General features: G+C 44.5%; 1 protein-coding gene across 8 annotated transcripts in view; it reads left to right on the top strand.

Annotated features, from left to right (window-relative positions):
* The window catches only part of robo1 (roundabout, axon guidance receptor, homolog 1 (Drosophila)), a 228,977-nt gene that overhangs the window by 175,964 nt on the left and 40,700 nt on the right, over positions 1-12,313 (top strand). For all 8 annotated transcript variants that reach the window (XM_056440345.1, XM_056440346.1, XM_056440344.1 and 5 more), the window contains one exon: positions 8,797-8,954. In XM_056440345.1, the coding sequence (XP_056296320.1) occupies positions 8,797-8,954 (158 nt within the window). The remainder of the gene's footprint in view (positions 1-8,796; positions 8,955-12,313) is intronic.

The raw sequence follows: 12,313 nt of genomic DNA, 5'->3' as shown, positions 1-12,313 counted from the left end.
AAATGAACCCATATCATTGCATGTCACATGAAATTAGGACCGTTTGTGATGTCGGTGCCGCCCTGGCTGGTTGTAACTCATTTATCTGGACATGTAACATCCCTCCCTCTGCCATCTATTTTCCTCTCACACGCGCACACACAGATGAACACACAAACAATCACACATGTATAAACAGATAACCACACAGATTGAGGTTCCTCTGAGAAGAAAAACAAGTTGCCTCACATCCCCCTCTTGAGCCAGTCATAGCCAAGGCTCTCGTGGCTGGTCCCACACAGCCTCTTTGTCATGGCAGAGCCGAGGAGGAGTCAGATGTGGAGGAGGACCAGGGGAGGGGGGGGGCTGTTGAGGCTCATGGGGCTTGGAATGTTAATTGGGAAGATTGTTTTAATAAGCCCTCATCTTTGCAGATGCTGGGAGAGGGTTAGCCTGTGGGGCCACACAGTGAGATATTGTCAGCAAACATAACTGACACCATTTAAACTGAGCTCTATGAAACACGTAGCAGGATTAAGCCACAAGTGGATGAAGATATTCCACGGCTCGTGGTGTGTTTATGCCAGCTCTTCTGGAGGTAAAGGGATTTACTGTAGTGAGCATTCTATGGTGACAAATGTGGGATCCGCATATACTGCATTGTGTGAAATCCTATTACACTGTGAAGACTCAGACAGGCGACCACAGTCTAGTAACGCTGAACACAGACAGTGAAGACAGAACTGCAGTGAGAAAAGAGTGAAGGATTTAGAGGCAAAGAATGAGGGTAGAGATTCAAAAATAAATACAAACGTTCAAATCATTTATAACTTGCCCCAAGTTCATGCAGATAGCTAGTTTTATATCCAGGTTTTGAGATATCCATCTCTGAGATTTGGACCTCCTCCTCAATACAAAGGAAGTGCATTTTGTTCTTGGTGCTTCCAGCATTGAGTAATTCCCTTTAAAAAAAATGCAACAGCAACTTCTCTTTCCAGGAATCAATGGTCCCATTACGATGGACAATCCGCAGCACACACTGTCAGCAGTTTTGTTGGAACACTGTTTTCAGTAGAAAGCAGTTCTTAAAGTGATGCACTCATTAGGAAAAGACATACTCCGAGGGGTTTGTACCATGCTCTTAGAATAACAATCACATGGTATGCCAAGAGAAAAGATGTAACCAAAATGCAGACAGATAAGACACACTTGTGGTTTCATATCATAGCTTGTGTGAGTGCTTTTGAATGTTCCTCACATGTAGAATGTTGCTGAGCATGTGGAGATTAACTACTAGTTGTATATTACATTGATTACAATTACTCTTCTTCTGCTGTCAAGATGTGCCTGGATGCCACAGCCACATTTCATGTTGTTTATTCCTTTGACATGGTACTGAGGGCTCTGATCAGAGGCTCATTGCCTCAGTGTGTGTCGTGTGTGAGAGGGAGAAAGAGGCAGAGCATGAGAGAGCATATTGTACACGTGTGTGTGCACTATAGTGTTACAGATGCTCTTTTGTATCGCTATGAAAAGACCTTCGGCCTCAAGCCTGTGCGGTGAGTGTTATGGTTCTGGGCTTCTCATAGCCTCCTCATCCTCAGGGAGTGGGCCGCAGAGCTCCACTGATGAAACAGACTGACAACACCGAAGACGGGATTCACTCTAACCAACCTGGCGTGGCAAATGAGGACATAAACATACAATTTGTATGTTCTTTAGTGTTGGAATACCTGGTTTATGAAGTCATCTTTTGTTGGGGGGGGTGGTGCTACAAATAAAGGCCACTCTCCAGTAGTAAAATGTGTTTATTTACCTGCTTATCCTACCTCCCTCATTATATTTTACAGCATTGTGAAATTGGATGGAAACACGGTGTATTGCATTGGCATCAGCTCTGTGCTGTGTCAACGGAATATTAGATTTAGCTTGGCCTGCCTTTAATGAGAAAACTATACATGTCTGAGTGCATTTTTAGTAACCGGGACACCTAATGCCGTGTTTCCACAACAGGTAATGCACTCTTCTTCAGAATCAAAGCAGCCTTGAAATCACTTTCATTTGCAGACGGAGTGGACGAGCTGATCTGTCAGAAGCTGACTAATCCACGAGTGGCTTGTCTATGTTGTTCACTCATTATGTTTAAATGTGATAATCCCACACAGATGTGTATGACACAGTTTGCATTGTAGTGGTGGGTGTTCCTATTAGAATTATATGGGATTTTAACGTTGTTTTGTTTTCTTCCTTTTTCTAACATTTTTGAACAGTCGCTCTGTTTTTCTTTTTTTACTCCGACATTCCTGCCTGTGCAGTCCCTGCACTCGAAACACTCTTTATTTGAGTCAAACTCTTGCTCTCCCAGCCCTCCAATCACACAGGCACTGTTTATTGAAGAATGAGGTGCCGAGTCACTCACTCACTCAGTCACTCACATTAACCTGCCTCCACGCTGCCCTCTGTGCCTTTCGCCGTGTTCACCAAACGCCATCTCTCTCTCTCTCTCTCGCCTGACGCAAAGACTTATGACCATTTAAACAAACACGGGCACTCAATGGCCTCTCTGTCCGTGCGGCTGTGGGGGAATGGTTTCCTTTATGTGGTGTGTGTGTTTATTCATGTACAGACATAATTGCTGTTGGATACTTATGCACATGAGGTCTACATGTGTGTCTTGAAGTGTGTAACGTAGAGGGCGAGGCGCTGAGATTGAACCCTCTGCACTCGGCTCTCTATCCTCTGCTGTGCCACCGAAAGGTCCGCAAAGCCATCTGCCCGTGGGGCCAGTGCCAGGTATAGACCCTAATCATCAGGAACAGCACAGTGTAAATAACTTTACCCCCTCGCCTTACCTGTACTTTAATCCACACACCAACAGGGCCTGAGTGTTTCATTCCCCTACATGGCATTTGTATCTACATCTGCAGTCAGTAGCACATGTGCTCTTCTCTCTGTGGATGCTGATCAAATCTGTCACGGAATGACAACGGTGGTCAAGACATGGTAATTTATTCAGTAACATCGTGTTTTTCTGTTTCGTCCGATTTTTATACCAAGTAAGTTCATATGTACGTCTACGTTTTGTTTAATTAGTAATAGACACGTATACATGGCTTCTAGAAGTGAATAGGGGCATGCTGTCTCAGGTCCAGTGACATGGCATCACATCCAAATCTGGAGGATGACCTCATGGCATTCAGGGCTCTGCAGGTGCAAACCCCGAAGGCCAGTTGGGTAATAGTCTGTGTGCTCCTGTTGACATATTTACTGGTGTCCACAAGGTTCCTGCGGTGAACCACGCACTTAGGCTGTCGAGCTTGTTTTACCAATGTGACTCTGCAGATGTGACCTCGCATTGAATGTCACGGTTGTCGAGAAAGGTGCCATTATTTTCGACATTATTTATCAATACAATATTTGGATGTACATGCTAAATCTGTAAATTAAATTCTAAAAGAGCAAAACATTTGGGATTAGAGTGTAGGATGGCTCTATTGAGAGTGTCCTTTATTATTGACAACTTTCCTTTGTGTTAGTTTTGTCTCTGTATGTGTGTATGTGTACATAGCTGTGAAGTTTCTATCTATAATCATCCGTCCCCGGCAGTATTATGCTAAGGATCGTATCGAGTGTCTGCAGGGTGGGCAAGAGGGCATGAGCTCAGAGCCCAGGAACGAGAGCCAGATTGAGAAAGAGGGGAGCCTGCCATGTCCAATCTCATCCCCCCGATGGTGGGGTCGGAGAGGGGGGGACAAAGGGAGGAGGAGGAGGAGGAGGAGGAGGAGGGGGGCAGGCAGGCAGTCTTCTCCAAAAAAACGTAGTAGAAGTCCTGTTATGGCTTCACACCAACCAGCACACACACACACACACACACACTGTACGCACATCACTGGCAAATCCCCTTTGCAACAGGGTGGCATGGGTTAACGCACCATCTCTCTGAGCCTGTTTTTGATGTAAGCTGCTCAGCGTACGTGAGCTGATAGAGAGGTAAGATAAGGGGGTCAAACGTTGAGAGGGGAGTGAGAAATTTAGACACAAAATGGGAGATACCTAGAGGGGAGAGAATGAGTGTTTGTCCCACAGGACAGAGCTGGAGGCAAAGTGGGCAGCATCAATGTGGGAAGGTTTAGCTGCACTGTGAGTAAGGCAGAGTATTGCCTGGGGTATAAGCAACACACATGACGGAATTGTGTTGTACTGTAAGCAGACATGAACTGGAGGGAAGCTCAGCCAATGTAAGACTTATTTTAATACAGATACATGTGTCATTAGGCTACAGTGGAGTATCGTTTAATATGTGAACATGTGACAGTCTTCTTTCCATATGAAATAGCATTGAAACATCCATTCTCTTTTCTTATACGTTCATTTATATTTTGCTGTTATTCAGGCATTGACTTGAATGGAAGAGAAAGAGCAATTCCACTGCAGCTGAGGCTCACGCGTATAACTATGAACATATGGAGCTGGTTAGCCTTTTGCTATTTCCTCTGTGTTTGTTGCACTGACCGGTCACCCCTGTCGTACGTCCTCGGGTAACATCTGTAGAAGCTTGTAAAGCAAATAGAGGGAATTAAATTAGTTTAGAAGAAGCATAACAATCTCCAGGAAACCAGGAGGAGAGACAGAAAGGACAAGAGATATAAAACAATATATGGAGCAGCTTCTTTCTTTTCTCCTGCTTCTAAGGTTCTTCTTGCTCTCTCTGGTTCCTTTTCCCTGCTGTTCCATGTCCCTCAGGGGGCTAGTAATGTCCATTCTGCTTTGAGGAAAAATCCAAAGCCAAAGGCGAGACCCATGCTGTGCTCCATCTCTGCAGGATGGACTCCGGGTGCCTTCTGATAAATATTTAATTCCCTGGTGGGTCTGTTTTTGTATCCCTCCAAAGATTTGAGGCAAAGCTTGTTGTACTTGGTTTAATTTCCTCAGAACAAAGCTCATCTGATCTTCCTACCCAGACTTGTGTGTGGCATTAAATCTTCATTTTCATTAATGTTGGAGGGGTAGCACGGGAATCTCATTTTAATTTGACATTTAAACATCTGTTTTCAATTTCCTGAGGAGAAGAGTGCATGCGTCTGTGTGTGTGTGTGTGTGTGTGTGTGTGTGTGCGCGTGTGTCTGCCTATGTGTGTGTGTGCCTTTGTGTGAGTGTGTGGGCTGGACAGGGGATAGTTTGTAGGGGTGATGAACCTGGGAGTCTTAGGAGATGGGAGCAGCGATCTCAGCTGACCTTTAACGGAGGATTTGGATGGAATAAATGATGGCAGCTAATTGCGTTAGCCTCAGCACAGCTTCAGTTTGCTACTGTGGACCTGGGGAGTGATTTATAAAGCTGTACTGTGGATTGTGGTGAGACTGGACTTGGCGGCGCTCAACAAATGTATGCCAGTGTAAACCCAAACTCTGCTTTGATATAGATTGTTGTTTTATGGCCTGTCGACAAGGCATGTCAGCCAGATGAGATAGGATGTGTTTTGTTCTTGGCCGACTGAAAAGAGGAGATGCAATGCAGAATAGATCACTTTACGTTGACAAAGCGTATTGAAAGCCGTCCAGGTCCGGATATTCACTCCGTTTCATCCCATCATCAGCATATTTGAGCAAATCCAGGACGGACAAAGAGGCGTCTTCATGCTGCGACCGGTGACTCTGGCCCATTTCCACATATTAGGCCACAAACTGAACATCTCTCTGTACACACACAAACACACATCCACACACATTGAGTTTGGCCCCCCCTGTTAATAGTGCAGGAAATACTATCTGCTAGGGGACAGCTGCAGGCTCACTAGAGAGACAGAGTAGGCTCATTATCCCAAGCATACACACAAACCACACCACACGCACACACACACACACAACCACACAATTTTAGGACAGCATGAGAGACTCTCTTTCCCATATTTTCACCCTATTCTGGGTCCTAGAACAGGAACAGCTCAGGAGGCAGGCGAGTAGGGCCTCATGCAGTATGTATACAAGAAGGAGGAATGTTGGATGCTTTATTCAAACCAAGGGGGGTCAGAGGCAACCGATTCCACCACAGCTCCGCATCTGACAGGACCTCTGGCGGAAGCGTTGGGCCTTTGTACCGCATCCAAATCTGTGTCCGTCCGACCCTCAGACAGAGAGTCTGGCTGCCTCGGTTTCCCTCCATCCCAGAGGATTTTGTTTTACACAAGGCAGATGTTCGGAGCTGTCTGCCGCACCACACTCAGCTGTGTTTATAACAAAGAGGTGTTGGCATGGAGGAGGAGAGAGGGCAGCAAGGTGAGGGAGCTAGTGCTGTTATGGAGGGGTGGAGTTCACTGCGCTGTTGGTGTAAACACTGGATAATGCCAGCCATCCCTCTGGGCCCCCAGCTCGTCGATACAGCATCCTTTATTCCCTTTTTTTCCTCCCCACACATCAGTTTTTATTTTTCCAGAGGGACAAACGCATCTGCATATTAGCTGAAAGGGTTCCAGTAAGGCCAGCAGGGGAGGCAGATTGAGGAGACCATATGCACTTAATGTCACACTTAAATTCACTGAACTCGCTCACCAAAGCGTATATTACAAGCTCCGCATGAGCCGTGCTGGAGAAATGGGAATTCTTTAATGCGCTTCACTTCATTTATCAAGTGTACGTATTCTTGATGAAGAGGATTCTGCTCACATATTGTCAGCAGACGATGTAGCATGTGTGTACCTTCACACTCACGAAGGAAAACAAGAAAGACAGATGTTGGAACGTTTAATAAAATGAACTTTTAAATCTGACATGAGCCAGGGCTGACTGGCATCTTTGTTTTTTGACTCAGCTTGACTCTCAAAGCCAACTATTCCAATAACAGGTAGACGTGACTGATGCATCTAGAGACAGTGTTTCTTCAGAAGGAGCTGTTGCTCTCAGGGATCGGATGTTTGGTGTTTACGTTTGCATTCCTGCGTGACTATCTGCGTTTAACCATACCAAATGAGCTCACTCACCACGCAGCTGCACTGCTGAGTGTGAGTTGGATAAGAGTGAGTGTGAGAGAAGATTTCGGCGGGTCACACACATCAGCGTTATTCATCTGTGCATGTGTCTGTAGATCTATAACTCCTCATAAGGGGTATATACGTAAGTGTTACAATATCACTGGAATCCTTTTGAATTGTTTCTGATACAAACTTTTTCTATTTTAAAGAATTGAGGCTAGGTAATGTTACAGCTGTGTGTGTGTGTGTGTGTGTGTGTTTTGTGTGTGTGTGTGTGTGTGTGATTATGGGGTAATGGACTGAGGGAGCTATTACCACCTCATTATACTGTTGAACAGGATTCCCCCTGTACGTTACAACTTAGAAGCAGAGGACTCTATCTGGACTCTGCACTGTCAAATTAAGTGCTTAAGGGGTTTAGTCAGGAATCGTTTGGCTGTCAGAAGGTAAGGGGGTCCCGGGGTGAATCTGACTTTGATCTGTGACTGAGGTGACTTTAGCGCAAGCTGGGGAGCCTGAGACAATAGACTGCAAAAGCTCGGCTTCATGCCCAAAACACACACAACCCTATCTATCTATCTATCTATCTACTCACATTACTCTTCCACATGTAAAAAGGGACAACAGTGCACACACTGCGCTGACCTTGCATACTTTGTGTGTGGCCTGAATTTCAGCTTGAAATTTACAAGCGCTATTTTCATGAGTTTGTGTACGTATATGCAGTAAAGCTGGGGAAATGATTACTGGCACCTTCCTGCAGAAGGCAGCCTGTGGCTTTTTCATTACTTTCTCCCCTCTCATAAACCTTCAGTTTATCTGTAACTCGGTTGATATTTGGTGCAGAGATATGTTATTCCTCTCCCCTTCAAAAATTAGAAATGCATTGACCTGCTTTTTTAAAATTATATTGATAGGATATTCTTAAAAAGGCCACCAGGGAAATATTTCTTATTTTAGGTGAGGCTGGTTTTGCATGAAGCCCCAAATAAAAATCACTATTTCTCAGTTCATCTCTTTAAACCTTCACATCTATTCAATATCAGATGTGTACCAACAAATGAGGACTAGGAATCGTGGAATATCTTATGTGGAATAATGAAAAACCATGGCTGTGTCGTCTTTTTTTCACATTACCTTCAGCGGAGAAAATCAATGCAAATATGAATCACATCATATCAAAGTCCTTCAGAAGGCAGCGATGGTGGATAAGATCTAGATTTTCATCAATGTGAAGATAGAATGGGTGTATGAGCGTGGGGATGTAAATATCAATCATCAGGGAGAGATGAAGAGCTGATGATGGAGAGGTGCTCGTTGTACACTAAGATGTGTGTATGCGTGTGTGTGCGGCATTACATGAAGTCTGTGTGGTTCAACTCAACAAAGAGGAAGGTCATTGCTATAGAGATGTTGATGGGAACAAATATGTGTTCATTATTGCTGTTGTAAAGCGTATTGACAGAAAGGATATATGTGAGCAAGTGGGCCATTGAATAACTGCAGAAGCCTGGTGTGTACCCACGCTATACAAACCTTTTTTTGACAATGCTTTATGCTGTCAACACATTTTGTGGTTGTTACTGTTTTCATAGCAAATCAATAGTAATGTGGTCATAACATTTTGTCATCTGTGCAGAACTAATTTTGTGTTACAAAACATCTGGGCTGCTCCTTTTATGAGCTGCCTTTTGGTTTTTCTAAATGTAGGAACAGCTTAAGGTGGTATATCTATTTTTTTTATGTTTCTTAAATTATCTGTTTTGTTTTACTGTTAAGCTGCTGAGTTTTCCCAAAAGGAGGATACCCTGACATTAATTTAATTAATTCTTCTCCTCTTTTTTTCGCAGTTCTTCGTGATGACTTCAGACAGAACCCTGCAGATGTGATTGTGGCAGCAGGAGAGCCGGCGGTGCTGGAGTGCCAGCCTCCACGTGGACATCCCGAACCCACGATATCATGGAAAAAAGATGGAACTAATATCGACGACCGAGATGAGAGAATCACTGTAAGACTCTTTTTTCTGTATGCAAAGGGCAGCAACCTTAACATTGGGGACACATAGGGTACTCAATGCCTGGAGACTGCTTTGTAGACAAGGATGATATGTTTAAATGTATGAGATAGTGATGCAGTTTGAATCCTTCCCACCAATTCTGTGTTTGTTGAAAGATTGATGTGTTTGCCTCATTCTTCACATATTGCAATTACCAAAACCCAGAGCGGTCCGTTTCAGTGGCTACGACCTCTAATGACTGAGGTAGATATAGAATCAGTCTTGCTCCCTCGGTCAGCAACACCACATTGATTAGGGATGACCTGCTGATGAAATCAACGAGGGCAAGCGTAGATCAGGAGGGATAAACGAGCTGACCAAAATCAAAGAGGAGAAAGTTGCACTAAGCAGCACCAGTGCCGGCACGATCAACTCTTTACGCTATATTTGATTTACAACCAAACCACCAATTATTCAGCTTTAATTAGAACAGCAGCACAGCCGGTACAGCAGCATCAATCAGCTCCACATGCTTACTTACCAAAGGTCTGGAATAGTCCTAACTCAAACTGTCTTAGCCAAACACAATTATGGGTCCATACTGTACTGATTGGATGTGTGCTTTAGGCAAGTACAGTGAAGGCTGACTCGGCACTCGGCTCGCACAAACAGGTAGTGAGGGGGAATACTTGAGCTGTGGCTCTGGAACCCATTTTCACAATCTGACTGGTGGCATTTTAAGGTTCTAGCTCTTCATTGTGAAGTAGTCAAATGGTTTGGCCCCCAAATGCTGACTATGGCAAACTTCACAGTAGAGTCACGGACAACCACATTATCGCCGGCTAATTAATGCAAGATGGTAATACAGACACTCAACTCTGTAATACGGCCTGAGCTAGTTGTGCACAAGCCATTTTCATTGCCTGGTAAGTTTAAACATTAATTTATCGCTGGTTGTTGCCTGCACATGACATGAGGGCCAGTTGAGGTTGTATGCACTAAGCCCTGATCGCAAAACCAAACAGCGTGAGTATTTGTCCTCTGAGTTTTTTTCCAAGCTGCAAAGGCTTTAATGTCTGTCTTTGGCCGCTAAGCAGCATAATTGAATTAAACAGGCGCATCATCTAGTTTAAAGGGAATTAAATCATATATGTCCCTGAGTTAAGTCAGTTACTCATAAGCATTAAACCTCTATGCTATATATAATTAACTCTTGTGGCCTTTGAAGTCGCTGTTTGTCTTGTGTTTCTACACATTTGGATCATGTATGTCTTGTGTATTTGCTGCATTTACACATAATGACCTATTTGTGCCTACTCTTCAATTGGTACAATACAGCATGAGGCAGTTTGCTATTATGTGATGAACACAACTGAAAAAGAGAAATAATATTTGATTTTAAGGAGGAGCAAGATCAAATTCCTAACATTAAGCATACGTTTAGGAAAAACCTCTTTTCAGTTGTGTTATAACCGAATGGCAAACTACCTCATGTTGTTAACGCAGCGCAGCAGCCCAGGTGCAACTCAGTATTATGCATGGTCTGCTCACATGGCCTTCCCCATAATTGCATGTTATCCCCATTGAACACACAGGCACACACACACACACACACACACACACATTTCTATTGTTTATAAATAATTTCGGCAAAAACATCCATCCTACACGTGGTGGAAGTGATGACTTATTGTCAATGCTGCGAATGTGATTTTCTGCACTGCACAATCTTTGGACTGGACATTCAGGAGATTGCTGCTTAAATGCAGGCTACATGACAGTTGAGTCCATGTAGCCTGCATCAGTGTTGGGCTTTCTGTGGAACTGAAAACAGGGTCTGGAGGATTTACCAAAGCTATGTGGACCAGCTGGTGTTGCTCGCTGTACACTTCCTGTCAGGCACAAAACCTCACTGACTTCCCGAAAGACAGCTTTTAAAGTAGCGCTAGACGTCATGTACTGCTATTGTGTGTAATCAACTGCGGTGACGGATAGGAGTCTAGACGGTGTGTGGACAACCATGTTCACAGATCAAGCTGTATTACAAATAGGATGATTATGAGCTGATGGGCAGGGTTTGTGTACGGTATAGTACATTTTGGTGCCAGTGAATATAGGACTTTGGAGAGGGAGGCAGAGATTGGAATCTCTATAATGTGATGAACAGCTGAGCTCGTCAATGGGCCTCCTTCATCCAGCCTGCATTGTTGTTTGGTTCACTTCATTCCTCCCACCGTGCAACATGCTGGAACGTGCAGTCTCCTTGGTGATCACTGGTGATCAGAGCGAGGTCCTAAACCATTTTCTCTCTGTACTGCACTTCACTGGGATGGGTCGGCGTGGCTTTGGTGGCTGCAGCATAAAGAGGGAATGAACTTCAGAGAGAGGAAGACGCATCAGAAGGAACCCTTTGGTTTTCTTTCCATTGTGGGCAGCTGTGTGTCACATATATTTATGACTTCATGTGGGGCGGTTTTGAAAAGTTTCCCACCGCTCCATAAAGAGTGAGGCAGGGCTGTTACCCTGTAATGCTGCTGAGCCACTAGCAGCAGCTGGCCTCATCCCTCTCAACCTTGGCCAAACAGGTCTTTCAGGAACAATGAGTAAAGGATGTTCAAACCTAGACCATTGTCTGCCGAGAGCAAGAGTGTGTTGGGAACATCATAAACGACCTCAGTGCAGCACATTGTCGTCCTCCTTTTGTGTAATAGTTGTGGCTAATTATCAGCCTGTAAAAAGAACTGCTGTGTGAATACCAACATAATACATGTTGAATAGAGGCTTTTTTTCCTCCATTATCAGCATTGCCAAATGACACTCGACAAAAGGCAACAGGATAGAGCCATCTCCCTGTAATGCAGGGATAATGGTCAGATTGTTGGGGCTTTCAGCCGCCTGTGTGCTTTGCTGTGTTGTGTGGAGAGGACATGCATGCAGAGAAGAAATGGGCCGCTGCTGCATTCATTCACTTGCTCTTAGAGTCCCTGCTGCTCTGGCACTCCAAGTATTTCTGTGGAGAATGGGAAACCGCTACAGACATACAGGAGGAAGAATACAGATGGAGTAGACGGGGCCTTAAGTGGATCCTCATGTCAAAGCTCTGTGAACCCATCAGTACACCCCCCTCTTTCTCTGCTGCATGGTCTGCCCTGACCTTGGGCCTTTGTGAGTGTCACAGTGTTTTAGCTGTTAAGCCTTTCCTCAAACAAACAGTAACATAATGATACTTCAAACCCCTCCAGCACCATGGGGTGCCCTAAATAAGCCATCCTTCCCCAGTCTCTTCAAGTCCCTCTGTCCTCCTGCTTTACCATGAATATTAAACAGGGCTGAAGGGCTGAAGAATGCCTCTGAAACAAAAGAATGTATAG

Source organism: Pseudoliparis swirei, chromosome 20 (assembly GCF_029220125.1).
Source record: "Pseudoliparis swirei isolate HS2019 ecotype Mariana Trench chromosome 20, NWPU_hadal_v1, whole genome shotgun sequence".
Taxonomy (NCBI): domain Eukaryota; kingdom Metazoa; phylum Chordata; class Actinopteri; order Perciformes; family Liparidae; genus Pseudoliparis; species Pseudoliparis swirei.
This window is presented reverse-complemented; position numbering and strand designations above follow the sequence as displayed.